Consider the following 15,972-nt stretch of genomic DNA (forward strand, 5'->3'; position numbering starts at 1 on the left):
TAATATATTAAAGACTTATTTAGACTTTTATTTGCCTTTTATTAGTAAATTATTATTATTATTATTATATTGAGAATAACATCAGTAAATTGAATTATTGTTTTATTTTTGCCTTTATTTAGACAGGATGTCTTATTTAGTATTATTATTATTATTATATTTATTTATTAGTAGTATAAATATTGCAAAATAAATTCAACATACTGAAGATTTATTTTGGAATTTTTGCCTTTATTTAGACAGGATTTTAAATGTATTAGTAAATTATTATTATTATTATTAATATTATTATATTGAGAAATAAAATCAATATATTGAAGATTTATTTATTTTGGCATTTTTGCCTTTATTTAGACAGTATTTATTTATTTATTATTAAATGATGCGATATTTTATATATATTGCAGAATAAAAACAATCTATTTTTATACAGGGGTGTTACCACATGTACACCTTCACTGTAAAGGTAGACAAATCCTAAATAAATCATAATGGAGAAATTAATGTGAAAATGTGATGTGACCTCTACCTCTTAATAAAAAATAATAAATGATACTAAATAATAAATAAACTGATACTCTCATTTATATCCCACACAACAGAAACATTATTGCTTGTTATTATTCTTACTATAATCTCAAGAGTGTCAGAAGAGCCCATAACGGCACGATACTTCAGTTTATTCTTAAACTTAAAGCATTCTGTCTGCGTCACGGCGAGTCGATGGAAAGAGCGGAGCGCGAGTGTGATTGTTCTGTGTTGTGTGGCACACAATGGCAGGGTTTGACCGGTGAGTGACCGCAGCAGCAGTGAGGCTCTCTCAGTCAGAACACATCCGATGGAGGCCTGAAATCATTCCGCTGATTATGAAATCTGCTAATAAGTGAGTCTGCTTTATTTCATATGGACGTGACTGTTTTTAGACCGCAGACTCGTTCAGTTACATACTACAGTAGTTTATTTTTATATTTTCTGCTTTCATGTTTACTTTAGTTGAAGTTTAAGTCATTTTGTTGAGTGTTTTTTTTTTTATGTCTACACTGAAAAAAATGATACTACATTTTTTAAGGTAAGTGGTTACAATCAATTTTATTTTAGCTACATTTAAATAAATAAAAGAATTTTGAAAGTTAGTCAACTAAATTTGTTTATTTAAATGTAGCTAAAATAAATTGATTGCAATCACTTACCTTAAAAAAATTAGTACATTTCAATGAATCATTTTTTTTCAGTGAAATAGTTTATTATTATTTTTTATTTCAGTTTTAGTTTTAGTCGTCAACTTAAACTAAATTAAAACTAGAAACGTTGCATTGGCAATGTTGAAAAAATGAGTTTTTTATTTTTAAAGTTTTTTTCATTTCATGTTTATTTTATTTCAAGTAATTAAAATGTTTTTTTTATGGTTTTAGTTGACTATAATAAAGTATTTTGATATGAAGCTCAGTAAAAGTGCAGTTTATACAAATGTGAAATGTGTTTCTGTCCAAATATTATGTTTGATAAACACGTTTCGTGGCACACGTTTTTCTGCTTGTTTCTCTATTATTGGCAAGCTATTGTAAGAGGCTGTGAATCGCGTGTGTTTCTGTGTGTGTGTGTGTGTGTGTGTGTGTGTTTTCATTGTGTTGTGTTACTCCAGCATTCTCTGGCTGTTTTCCATCACACGCTCAGAAACACCAAACATAATGTCATCGTTTATTGATTTCAGTGTTGTAGGAACGTCTGATGATTCATCAGTTGAGCAAATTTAAAGAGACAGTTCACCCAAAACTGAGAATTCTGTCATCATTTACTCTCTACATGTCGTTTTAAACCTGTATGAGTCTCTTTCTTCTGTTGAAGACAAAAAAACCCATCTTCTTTGTGTTCAACAGAAGAAAGAAACTCATACAGGTTTAAAAAACGATGACAGAATTCTCATTTTTGGGTGAACTGTTCCTCTAATGTCTTTAAATGAAGCACGATTCAAGCGAAGGTATAAAGATTGAAAACCCAGGTGTATTCTTCCATCAGAATGTGCAGAATTGTGCTGTGGGATGATGGATAATCAACATAGAAGAACTGTTAATGTGAGTAAACAAGCACTTTTTATGTTTATAGTTTATTTAGAAATGTGTGTGAATGAGCAGATTGTAAAGATGAACTCGTGATATGAAGTCTTGTTTTCTGAAAAATGCATCAAAATGTGAGTTTATGATTAAAACACAAATATCTGTCATATTCTCCCTTTGAATCCTTATTTTTCTGACCCAGTTTGCACATATTTGATCTTGTTTTAAGCAAAAACTCTCTTATTGTACTTTTTTTTTTTTTTAGAAAAAAGACCCTAAATTATGTTATGTTTTATATATATTGCAGAATAAAATCAATGTATTGCAGATCTATTTTTATACTGGGGTGTTAGGACCCACACGGACCACATATACGCTCATTGTAAAGAAAGAAAAATACTAAATAAAATATTTAAAAAAAGATGAATTCATGTGAATCCCTGACGTGACCTCTACCCCTAAATAAAAAATAATAAATGACACTAAATAATAAATAAACTGAAACTCTCAATCATTATTGCTGATTATTATTAATAATTAAATTAATAATCAATTAAAATCTAGTCATTTTGCATCTTCAGTAAATGTTTCTTGATCTATGAATGTGTAGATGTTTGTAACAGAAAACAAGACAAAAATACTGAACAATAAAATCATTTTAGCAGCATTAAAGAAGGTAATATTTTATAAAACTGGGTTTCCCAGCAAGAATCTGTGCTAAACATAATAACATAATGATTCAGGAAACAAACAGATGACAAATACAAGCTAATTACCCATGATGCACTGCTTTGTGCACCTGTGAATATATGTGAATTAATATTATTATTATTATTATTATTATTATTATTATTATTATTATTATTATTATTATTATTATTATATTGAGAAATAAAATTTATATATTGAAGACTTTTTGCATTTTTGCCTCTATTTAGATAGGATTTTTATTTATTAGTAAATTATTATTATCATTATCATTATTTTTATATCGAGAAATAAAATTAATATATTGAACACTTATTTTTGCATTTTTGCCTTTATTTAGATAGGAATTTTTATTTATTAGTAAATTATAATAATAATAATAATAATTCTTATTATTATTATTATTATTATATTGAGAAATAAAATTTATATATTGAAGACTTTTTGCATTTTTGCCTCTATTTAGATAGGATTTTTATTTATTAGTAAATTATTATTATCATTATCATTATTTTTATATCGAGAAATAAAATTAATATATTGAACACTTATTTTTGGCATTTTGCCTTTATTTAGATAAGATTTTTATTTATTAGTAAATTATTATTCTTCTTATTATTATTATATTGAGAAATAAAATCAATATATTGAAGACTTTTTGCATTTTTGCCTCTATTTAGATAGGATTTTTTATTCCTACACAACAGAAACATTATTGCTGATTATTAATATTATTTCTCATGAGTGAGTCAACTTTTGGCCTATTAAACTGACACAACGAAAGATGAATATTGGCTGGCAGACTTAAGAGAGAAAGATTATTTGGGTTTGTAGTTTAATCTGAGGATTAAAGAAGCTTCTTAGAAAAACACTAAGCCTGCAATCTATCAAATGGAAAACATTAGTAATCAAATGTAGGTGTGTTATTGATAAACTAAGATGATATTTGTGATGTCAGATGGCCTCGAGTGAAGCTGATCATCCTCTGTGTAACGAGGAGCCTCAGCCTGGAGACCTGATCGAGATCTTCAGACCGGCCTATCAGCACTGGGCTCTTTACCTCGGAGACGGATACATCATCAACCTCACACCTGTCGGTCAGAGTCACACACACACACACACACTCACTCTCTTATCAGTGGTGAATATCTCAAATTGATGTCCATATGGCAGAAATATACAGTAAAAATCATGCAGTTAGTTAATGTCATGTAATCAAACAGACGGTGAACATGATTAACAGCAATGATTATATGTTGTGATCAAACTTATAGCAGAATCTGGTAGTTCTGTGTGTTGTCTGAGGCTCGGCATCATCTCTTCTCAGGTGTCTGGATCCAGACTGAAGCTTGTGTAGTTCCTAGTTACCTCGGGATGCTAATCCCAGAAACAGAGAAACAAATAGAGAAAAATTAGCGTAGCTGCTCTTCCAACCCAGCAAAAAATGATGTGTTCAACCCAAGCTAAAGAATAATGTGCATTTGATCAGATGTAACTGAAGTACAAGGTTATGAGATGCATTATGTGAATGCTTGGCTAAAGAGATGTGTCTGAACTAGAAGACTAGTTAGGAACGCAGGAGCTGAACCATTTAGGGCCTTAAAAGTAAGTAATAATATTTTGTAACTGATACAGAACTTAATAGGGAGCCAGTGCAGATACTGTAAAATTGGGGTAATATGATCATATGTGACCCTGGAGCACAAAACCGACATTTTTCGGAATTGATCGGACAATATTTGTCTGAGATACAACTATTTGTAAATCTGGAATCTGAGGGTGCAAAAAAATCTAAATATTGAGAAAATCACCTTTAAAGTTGTTCAAATGAAGTTCTTAGCAATGCATATTACTAATTAAAAATGAAGTTTTGATATATTTACAGTAGGAAATTTACAAAATATCTTCATGGAACATGATCTTTACTTAATATCCTAATGATTTTTGGCATAAAAGAGAAATGTATAATTTTGACCCATACAATGTATTGCTACAAATATAGCTGTGCTGCTTATGACTGCTTTTGTGCTGCAGGGTCACATATGTTTTTTGACCTGGTTATATGCAATAATTCAAATACACAGATCTTAAATGTAGGGATGAATATGATTATTTTTCTGAGAGCATCTGTGACTGTGTTTTCCTCCGGTCAGACGAGAGTCCGGCCACAGCCGTGTCCAGTGTGAAGTCTGTGTTCAGCCGGAAGGCCGTGGTCCGCATGCAGCTCCTGAAGGAGGTTGTGGGAGGAGATTCATACCGGATCAATAATAAATATGATGACAATCACACGCCGCTGGCCGTGTCTGAGATCATCCAGCGAGCGCAGCTGCTCATTGGTCAGGAGGTGTCTTATGACCTGCTGGGAAGCAACTGTGAACACTTCGTCACACTCCTGCGCTACGGCGAGGGAGTCTCTGAGCAGGTTTGGTGCTCTTCTTCTGTCTCTGTGTGCACTACACAAACACTGCATCATTAGCACACTTCTTAGGGGGCATGTGCTGGGAGTCTGGTACTCAGCCACTAACATGGTATATATATAAACATGCTGTTTCAACTTCAGAAAGTAAGTGTTTGTGCTGTATAATTTGAAATATGAAGTGGATATTTAAGTTATCTTAAGTTAAATCCAGGAAAGTTATTAAAATTAAATTCTAAGCTGTGAGAATTAATGAAATTTTTTACTATCGTATACAATATTTTGTCATATTTTATTAGTTTCTTTGTTTCAAGTGTAGCGAGCTCCATGGAATTCTCAGAATTAATTCATAATCAGAATGAATTGTCGGAGATAAACTTCAGAATTGCAAGGTGTAGACTTTGAATTTGAGCTTTACACTTACATTTGCAAGATATAAACTGAGAATTGCAAGATGAAAACTTAGAATTGTGAAATAAAAATTCTAAGAAAAAAGTCAGAATTGTGAGATATAAACTTAGAATTGCGAGATAAAAATGTGCAATTCCAAAAAAAAGTCACAATTACAAGATAAAAATGTGCAATTGTAAGAAAAAAGTCAGAATTGCGAGATAAAATTGTGCAATTCTAAGAAAAAAGTCAGAATTGCGAGATGTAAACTTAGAATTGCGAAATAAAAATTTAAAGAAAAAGTCAGAATTGTGAGATAAAAATATGCAATTAAAAAAAAAAGGTCAGAATTGCGAGATAAAAATGTGCAATACAAAGAAAAAAAGTCAGAATTGCGAGATGTAAACTTAGAATTGCGAAATAAAAATTTAAAGAAAAAGTCAGAATTGCGAGATAAAAATGTGCAATTCTAAGAAAAAAGTCAGAATTGCGAGATAAAAATGTGCAATTCTAAGAAAAAAGTCAGAATTGCGAGATAAAAATGTGCAATTCCAAAAAAAGTCAGAATTGCGAGATAAAAATGTGCAATTCCAAAAAACGAGTCAGAATTGCGAGATAAAAATGTGCAATTCCAAAAAAAAAGTCAGAATTACGAGATAAAAATGTGCAATTCCAAAAAACGAGTCAGAATTGCGAGATAAAAATGTGCAATTGTAAGAAAAATTCAGAATGCGAGATATCAAAAGTGACAATTACCTTTTTTTATTTTTTTTTTAATCCTGTGGAGAAAACTAGCTTCCATAGTTCCCTACCTAGGCTGCATTTTAGGGCATCTTGGCTGCACACAACAGAAAGCTCCTGATTCAGGACATGCATCGTGTCTAGACGAGTATCTAAGATATAAATACTGTCACAGAATCAATCAGCATGCCATCAAACACTGTAGTTTTCTGTCATGCATACTGGACAGTCAGATATCATTTGATGTTTTGCTGTGGTAATCTGTTCATCTCATACAGCGTGTGATTGTGTGTTCGCAGGCGTCGCGGGCCATAGGCGCCATCAGTTTAGTGACGGCCGCAGCGAGTGCTTTCTCAGTGCTGGGACTCATCAACACACGCTCCAGAAACAGACCCTTCTAGAGCCACTCGAGAACAATCTCAGCTTTTCATTCAGACTGCAGGCAGCTGACTAAACAGCTTTCACCAGTTAAATGTCCTCGATGTACTCATCTTTAGGTTGAAAAGAAGTTGTGTTGAAATGAAATGAACTCTTGCTGTGACAACTTGATATGGTATTCAAAGAACTGAAATAAAACTGTATAGTAGTAAACTAGGATTTTGTCTGTATAAAGGAAATATTTAATTTATTTTTAATGTAACTAATAATATTAGTGCTGTCAAAAGATTAATGGCATCCAAAATAAAAGTTTTTGTTTACGTTATGTGTGTGTACTGTGTATATTTATTATGTATATATAAATACACACACATACAGTATATATTTTGAAAATATTTACATGAATTTATATTATATATAAATATATTTAATATACGTATATAAAACTTTTATTAAATATATACATGTATTTATATACACATAATAAATATACACAGTACACATATATTATGTAAACAAAAACTTATTTTGGATGTTATTAATAATTTGACAGCATTAAAAATATTATATAAAAATATGTAATTATTATAATTATTTAACATTTAAATAAATGATTATAATTATTTATATTTTGATTTATAATTTAGAAATAATAATTACATTATACAGATATAGTTGAATTACAATAAATGAGATGAAAGTTTGAACATGAAACGTAAACATGTATTATAATATTTTGAAAATATTAAAGGGATAGTTGTCATTATTTAGGGGGTGTTTACACAACACTGTTTTCAACTCAAAACGGAAAACTTTTTTTCCATTTATTTACGTTTTGTGGGCCTAAAAACACAAATTTTTAAAAATAAGTTTTCAAAGTGCAAGTTTTTGGAAACTATACTGTTATCGTCTCCTTATAAAATACAAAAATATAAGCATGTTGTGATGTTTGTTGCATTAATACATTTCTAGTCATTTTGAAAATGTCAGCTGTACACAGATCTTTTCTGTTTTTATGTAACTGTACTCTTGCTCTCTCTGATGCGGTTCTGAACCTGTTTGAGTTTATTTTTTCTGCTGAACACAAAATATATTTTGAAGAATGTGGGAAAGCAAACAGCTGCTGGTACCCATTGACTTGTATAGTATTTTTTCCATACTATGGAAGTCAATGGGGACCAGCAAACAGAATTCTCATTTTTGAGTGAACTGTCCCTTTAAGTGATTAAAAACACTGCACAACACATATTAGAAAGAACTGTTTTTAATTATAAACTTTACATGTACAAAAAGTTGAAAACAACAGTCTAGGCAGCCGTGTGTGGAATCAGCGCCAGTGCTGATTGGTCGCTCAGGTGTATCGGGGCAGCTGATTGGTCGCTCAGCTGTTGTGTGTGGCCTGCTGCATGATGACAGAGCAGAGACTCAGTAACTGCAGATACTCGTCTGCGCCGTCTGCCAGACACTTATCCACCTCCTGAAACACACAAACACTAGGGATTTAAGCTTTTATTTTGAAGGAAACTCCAGCTTCAGTGAAAACAGGCACAAAAACACGTCTCGCTACAAATCTAGTGAAACGCTAGATACGATGTGTAAATATCGTTACATCCCTAACAAACACACAAAACTGCTTCAGTGCGGGTGAGTCTGCTGACTTACAGCCATCTTCTCTGCGATGACAGATTTCTGTTTATCGCTCAGCTTCTCGTCGATGATCACGTCGTGTAACTGGTTGAGGACGTTGGTGGCGGCGTATCCCTGATCGATCATGTCCTGCACAAATCAAGAGTGAGGTTATGAATTAGAGCTGCAGAAAAACTGAGGCAGAAACATTGACAGATGACTGACCTTCACAGCGAGCTCCAGCTTCTCAAACGTGCCTCTGTAACAGATCTGGAGGAGCGTCTCGATCACTTTGGGTGGAACCACCTGGAAAAGACAGAGTCTGAGTGTTTGGATGCTTTGAGACGCTGGATCTGCGTCAGGAGGGTTCCCTCACCCCAGCGATCTCGATGATGATCTGCTCAGTGATTTCTTGCTCGGTGTTGAGTCTGGCGGCGCTCTGGAGATACGTTATGGCTTTCCTGAGATCTCCCTCCGACACCCTCACCAGAGCCTCCATGCCCTGCCACACAACACACGTTTGACTAAATATTTATTCAATTTACACAACTTCACTTTTTTTTGTAGCAGTATTTTATTGGTCAAACATTAAAAGACAAAGCGTGAACAGTAATTGGAATTTTTCCAATATCACAACAAAAATAAAACATTAAACATAAAAAAAATGAAAATTTAAAATAAAAATAAATTTATTCATTAAAATTCATTTAAAAAAAAAAAAGAAAAGAAAGAAAAGAAAAGTACATTAAAAATGAGTAAAATTTAAAAAAAAACTTTTAAATCAATGTATATATTCGTATGAAAAGTGAGAACAGTAATTGGGATTTTTCCATTACCAACAAAAATAAAGAAATATTAAATAAAATTAAAGTGAAAACAAAATAAGAAAATTAATAAATGAACTCATTAAAATTATTTTAATTAATAAAAACAACAACAACTATTTAAATAAAAATAAGTAAAATAATAATAATAAAAATAACTTTTAAAATGAACATACATTTCTTTGAAAAATGTGAACAGTAATTGGGATTTTTCCATTACCAACAAAATAAAAATAATTAAAGAAAAATTGCATTAATTACATAAAATTAAAATTGTAAAATAATAATAAATTAATTAAATTAAAAATTATTTTAAAATAATGCAAATAAAAGTTAAAAAGAAAGAAAATAATAAAAATTGAAAAAGGAAAATTAAAAAGTAAAAGTTTTTTTAATTTATAAAATAAAAATATATATTAAAAAATACAAATAAAAGAAAAAAAATAATGAAAATGTAAAAAAGTCAAATAAAAATGTAAAACATTACATAAAAATTAAATTTAATTAACATACATATATATATATATATATATATATATAAAGAAAAACCCTCCATGTACCTCTTTGCTGTACTTGAGGTTCTCCTTCCCGCAGATCTGCAGCAGACGCTTCTGCTGAATGTCGTTGGCCAGCGGTTTGAAGCGGAACTTGGAGCATCTGGAGGTCAGCGGCTCAATGATCCTGTAGAGACAGCATGAGTCAGTCTGTGCAGCAGCAGAGGCTCATGGGATCGCGTGATGCGTTCACACTGACCGGCTGACGTAGTTGCAGATGAGGCAGAAGCGTGTGGTGCGAGACTCTTTCTCCATGGTGCGTCTGAGAGCCGCCTGAGCCGCGCCGGTCATGGAGTCGGCCTCGTCCAGGATGATGATCTTAAACGGCGGACAGGGCTTCCCGCTGCGGGTCAGAGAGGAAACACACCTCACACGCTGCTCTGAAACAACTAGGGCTGGCTCTATAACACTTTTCAGAACCGATCAAATACCAAAAATACTGACGATCGGCCGATAACGATCCAATACCAGCGCATTTTTCTTTTAAATCAGTGTTGAGTTTCTACTGACCCTGATCATCACTCTTTTGCGTTACACACAATCTACTAAATATAGACATCTTCATTGTGAAGAAAAACAGCGTGAAAAAATACATAACCATAATCTATGACAAAAATACTATTATAAATTCTGTTAGTGGATAATTCAGTAGCAAAATTACTGAAAAATCACAAGTGCACAATTTTATTAGATTAAATCGCATCCAAATAAAAGTCTGTTTATATAATATATGTGTGTACTGTGTATATTTATTACGTACATATAAAGAGACACACGTGAAAATATTTACATGTATATATTCATATAATTTATAAATTTAATATATAAAAATAAAATTTTTCTTAAATATATCCATGCATGTGTGTGTATTTATATATACATCATAAATATACACAGTACACACAAATATATACGTACACAAAAACTTTTATTTTGGATGCGATTAATCACGATTACTTCAAGAAATCTTGTGTATTTTTTTTTATAAAGAGTATATTTATAACGCAATGCTAATCGACATCGCCTTTTATCACTGTATATAATACTATCATTCTAACAGTTGTATTTATTTATGCTATTGCAAATTGATTTGTTTGTTCTTATTACCGACTGTTTACTTGTCTTTAACATTTTAATATTTGAAATTTATATTAGTCTAGTTGTTTCTGTTCAAAGCATAGGCAAAAGTTCCTCTTCTAATCCCTGTGTGAGACTCACTCCGGGCGCTTTCCGGCCGCCGTCAGCTGAGCGAAGTTCTTCACCTTCTCTCGGATCACCTGTATCCCTCGTTCATCAGACGCGTTCAGCTCCAGCACTCTCTGACGGTACAGATCCGGTCTGAACACACACACACACACACACACACACACACACACACACACACACACACACACACACGTTTCTGAATCAGCGTCAGTAGGCCTGTCGCAATAATCAATACATCGACTTATCACACAATAGATATACATGACCTCAATCCTTTTCGGTGATGTAATATATTGCCCGTTATATTTACATAAAAATGAATGTCCCCATGTTTTTTTGCATTCCACTTGCGCCACTTTTCTACTTGTTACTTTGCACTTTTTGTTAGAAAATGTTTATTTACTATTTATTACTGCTGTCAAACGATTAATCGTGATTAATCACATACAAAGTTTTTGTTTACATAATGTGTGTACTATGTATATATAAATACAAACATGCATGCATATATTTCAGTAAAATGTTTATATATTAAATACAATTATTTACAATATAAATTATATGAATTTAAATGTATTTTTTCAAAATATATACTGCATGTGTGTATTTATATATACATAATAAATATACACAGTACACACACATATATTATGCAAACAATAACTTTTATTTTGTATGCGATTAATTGTTTGACAGCACTAATATTTATTCAAGTTTAAGGTATCTAATATTGTGATAATTTCCATGATCTAAATATTCTTAAGAATTAAAAGTTTGTCGTCATTTGAAAGTGTGGAGGCCTTCTTGCATTATAATAATGCTGTTATATTAGGATTATATATTAAGTGGCATAAAATGGTCTTAAAATGACAATAAAATCACGTATTCTGGGGCGATATATCACGCGGTAAAGAGTTGCTATGGTGACAGGCCTAAGCTTCAGGAGCACAGCTGGAGATCTTACCCATAAAGCTCTCTGGCGGCCGCGAGGATGGTGGACGTCTTTCCGGTTCCAGGAGGGCCGTAAAACAGCAGGTTGGGCAGCTGCAACGACACCGCAGCGCTGCTTTAACATCACTGTAGTACAGTATTTATTTATTTAATGCCATGTCAGCATCTTAGGCTACTTTCATGGCAAAAACCATTTGAATAATTTTTATATATTTTTTTACAACACAAGTTATATTACACAACATTTTTTACATTAACGTACGATAAAAATTCTAAAACTTTTTCTGGAAAAATTATACTAAACTCTTTGAGTGAGTTCACTTCATAAAAGAGTTTTCTACATGCATTAAAAGCGGGACAGTACGATAAAATGTGTTTGACAGAAAGGGGAATCTCGCAGAACATGCACGGAGTAGCGTCTTCACCTTCAAGCAAACATGCAGGAGTCAGTGTGACCTTCGTGACATCTAGTACATGCCACTTGATCAAATCTAGTTTTAAAAGAGATTAAAAATCTTTTTATTTCTTTAACGTCACTGTACTCGTTCAGCACATTGATTTCTACAGCACAGATCATTTCCATGCAGCTTTACAGCGATGAACGGGAAAATGAGAGAATCAAGAAAGACAAGAGTCATTATTCAGATCAGTTCAATAACTGTGTAGAGTTGATCATTTATAAAATTGAGTTGAACTTGAAGCTCTACAGAAGAAAACGGACATTATTCAGATCAATTTTTGGTCTCATCCAAGAGCGTCAGTGATGTCAAATCAATTAATATTTAGAATTACTTTTTATTTTGATATTTTTAATTTTCATTTTACTTAATTTATGTCATTTTGTTGTTGTTTTTTGTGTTTAATTCAGTTTTAGTAGTTTTAGCACTTCAGCTTGAATTAAAAGTTACAATTTTGCCTCGGCAACTAAATAAAATAGGAAAAATTCAAGTTTTATTATTAATACTTCAACTTAAAACAAAGATTTGAACTGTCTTGGCACATAATTGAAATAAATTTACATTTTTGGGGTAATTTTAATACTTCAGCACTTTTTATTCTTATATTTTCCATTTTCATTTTAAAATTAAAGTTTTAGTTATTTTGTTGTGTGCGTTTAATATCTGTTTGGGTTTTATTTATTTTTATTTCAGTTTTAGTCAATTTAGCACTTCAACATAAAAATGAGACATTTTGGCTTGGCAACTGATTTCAATAAAATAAGTTGTAAGTTTTTTTTATATTGAGTTTTACTAATTTTAGTACTTCGACTTAAATTAAAATGAGAAGTTTTGCCTCGCAACTAATTAAAATAGAATATATTTTTAGGAATTTCAGTACTTCATGATCAACTAATTGAAAATGTAGACATCTGACTCGGCAACTAATTGAAATAAAATACGTTTTTTTTAATGCTGTTAAACTAAAAATTTGAAATTTTTCCTTAGCAACTAATAAATATAAACAAATATATAATATATGAATATATTTTATTTATGTTAATGGTTATCTCATTTCAATTGTAAATGTGTGTGTGTGTTTTTTTTAAATATATATTTAGTGTACGATAAGAACGGAGAGGAAGGAGCGCGACTCTTTAGGGATCAGGCTGCTGATTGGTTGTGGTTGTGATGAGTGAGTGTCACGCACATCAGCGCCCTCTAGAGACTTCTTCAGCACCGCCACCACCTCCTCCTGAAACGCCACTTCATCCACACACTTGGGTCTGCTGCAGAGAGCAGAGAAACACACCCATCAGACCAGAAACACAGAAATATATGTGCATCAGAAGTTTTTGAACAGTAAGATTTCTGATGTTTTTTAAAGAATTCTCTTCTGCTCACCAAGCCTGCATTTATTTGATTCTAAGTACTGCAAAAACAGTAAAATTTTGATTATTTTTTTCCATTTAAAATAACTGTTTTCTATTTTAATATATTTTAAAATGAAATTTACTCCTATGACTTCAAAGCTGAATTTTTAGCATCATTACTCCAGTCACATGATCCTTCAGAAATCATTCTAATATTCTGATTTGCTGCTCAAAAAACATTTATTATTATTATGTTAAAAACAGCCGAGTAGAATTTTTCATGTTTCTTTGATGAATAGAAAGTTCAGAAGAACAGCATTTATCTGAAATAGAAATCTTTTGTAATATTATAAATGTCTTTATCATCACTTTTGATCAATTTAAAGCATAAATAAATATTTTAAATAAAAATATTAGTTTCTATAATCCCCCCACCCAAAAAAATTATACTGACTCCAAGCTTTGGAATGGAGTAGTGTATAATGTTACAAAAGCTTTTTATTTCAGATAAATGTTGAACTTTGGATCTTTTTATTCATTGAAGAACCCTGAATAAAATTTACTCGACTGTTTTAAATATTGAAATCAGCAAATCAGCATATTAGAATGATTTCTGAAGATCATGTGACGCTGAAGACTGCAGTAATGATGCTGGAAATACAGCTGCACATCACAGAAATAAATTACACACATATTCACATAGAAAACAGATTTTAAATAGTAAAAATATTTCACAATATTACTGCTTTTGCTGTGTTTTGGATCAAATAAATGCAGGTTTGGTGAGCAGAAGAGACACTGCTGTTGAAACTCTTCTGACTGGGAGTGTGTCTGTGCAGATATGATGAAGGCTCACTATTTCTCCACCCACGGCACCGCCTTCTGCTTCTTCTCTCCAGCTGCTGAGGAGGAGGAGGAGGAGGAAGATGGTTTCTGAGCTTTAACACTCTGTGATGAAGATCCTTTCAAAAACGCCTGCATTTCCCCTCCTGTCAACAACACAAACACACGCTTCAGATAAAAAAAACACTATTATATATTAGTAATTATGATATTTATTGATGATATTTTTCATTGTGATTATTTATCTGGACTTCATCATCGTCATTATAGTCAGAATTAATATTGTATCTCTATTCAGTCGCGGTTTCCGTCCACAAACTCCAAACTATCGGATGACAGACGCGCTCACCTGACGCTGACGCGAAGAGAAATCAGAATAAATCACTTTATGATCAAATAAACGCGAATCAAACTCTTCTGGGTTTGTTGACAGTCCGCGAGCCGCCTCAGATTCCCGCCAGACGCGCGAAAGATGACGCCGGCGCGTGTTACGTCACTGGCGCGCGCCGCTGACGTGCTTGACAGCGTCTCGTGATCACGTGATCAGCGCAGGGTTTCGATCAAATGACGCTTGTTTGTAATCAACATAACAACATTAATATTATTCGTAATGCCGCCACACAGCCAGGAATATTTATCGTTCCGTGTTCATAAAATGCATTATTTTTGGACTAACCATCTCAACCTAAAAAGTTGATTACATTTTTTTTGAATAGGCTTTTCACTAAAGCTATTATTACAAAAGAATAGTGAGCACTTGCTTCTGCTAATGAAGAAACCTTGGGATGAAGGGACAGTGACCTAAACAAGGGTTTTGAAACTGGGGCCCCGGGAGCCTCAGGGGCCACAGGTGAATGCTGGGGGTTTGTAGAAAAAACAAATAAATAAATAAAACATTACTACAACAACTTATTAAATGATAATAATAAGAGTAAAATAAATTAATAGATTGAAATAAAAATAATAAAAATAAAATAAATAAAATAAAATAAAAATAAGATTAAAACAAATGAATAGATTAAAATAAAAATAATAAAAAGCAAATTAAAGATATGAAGTGTAATAACATACTAGCTAACTAAATATATTTAAATTAATTAAATAAAGATTAAAATTGTTAAATTTATACATTTTGAAATATATTTTTAAAATAAATTATACTATAGTAAGATGAAAATGTATAATAAAAGATTAAAATAAAATGAATACATTTAAATAAATAAAATGCCAATTTGTGTTAAAATAAATAAATTGTAATTAAATAAATAATGGAAATATATTAAAATAAATTAATTAAAGATAAAACCTGATAAAATAAAAATGTAAATAATATTTTTTAAATAAAAGTAACAAATTATATTAGAAAATAAACTTGTTATAAAAATATGATTAAAATAAAATGAATAGATTAAAATAAATAAAAACTGATTAAAATACATTTAAAAGTTAGGTTACAATAAGCACATAAATA

General features: G+C 31.6%; 2 protein-coding genes across 2 annotated transcripts; one reads left to right on the top strand and one right to left on the bottom strand.

Annotated features, from left to right (window-relative positions):
* Positions 1 to 465: 465 nt before the first annotated feature.
* plaat1 (phospholipase A and acyltransferase 1) lies at positions 466 to 6,970 on the top strand. Its single transcript, XM_058791935.1, has 5 exons — positions 466 to 883; positions 2,017 to 2,072; positions 3,721 to 3,859; positions 4,916 to 5,184; positions 6,609 to 6,970. Exons 2-5 carry the CDS (start codon positions 2,040 to 2,042, stop codon positions 6,708 to 6,710), a joined length of 543 nt encoding a protein of 180 aa, XP_058647918.1. The 5' UTR covers positions 466 to 883; positions 2,017 to 2,039; the 3' UTR covers positions 6,711 to 6,970.
* A 965-nt stretch (positions 6,971 to 7,935) lies between these two features.
* On the bottom strand, positions 7,936 to 15,341 carry rfc4 (replication factor C (activator 1) 4). Its single transcript, XM_058791531.1, has 11 exons — positions 14,851 to 15,341; positions 14,515 to 14,647; positions 13,496 to 13,574; positions 11,862 to 11,941; positions 10,910 to 11,029; positions 9,891 to 10,034; positions 9,698 to 9,818; positions 8,690 to 8,815; positions 8,539 to 8,619; positions 8,350 to 8,463; positions 7,936 to 8,164 (listed from the first exon to the last, which is right to left on the bottom strand). Exons 2-11 carry the CDS (start codon positions 14,637 to 14,639, stop codon positions 8,069 to 8,071), a joined length of 1,086 nt encoding a protein of 361 aa, XP_058647514.1. The 5' UTR covers positions 14,640 to 14,647; positions 14,851 to 15,341; the 3' UTR covers positions 7,936 to 8,068.
* Positions 15,342 to 15,972: the final 631 nt, after the last annotated feature.

This window comes from Onychostoma macrolepis, chromosome 11, assembly GCF_012432095.1.
Source record: "Onychostoma macrolepis isolate SWU-2019 chromosome 11, ASM1243209v1, whole genome shotgun sequence".
NCBI classification, from domain to species: domain Eukaryota; kingdom Metazoa; phylum Chordata; class Actinopteri; order Cypriniformes; family Cyprinidae; genus Onychostoma; species Onychostoma macrolepis.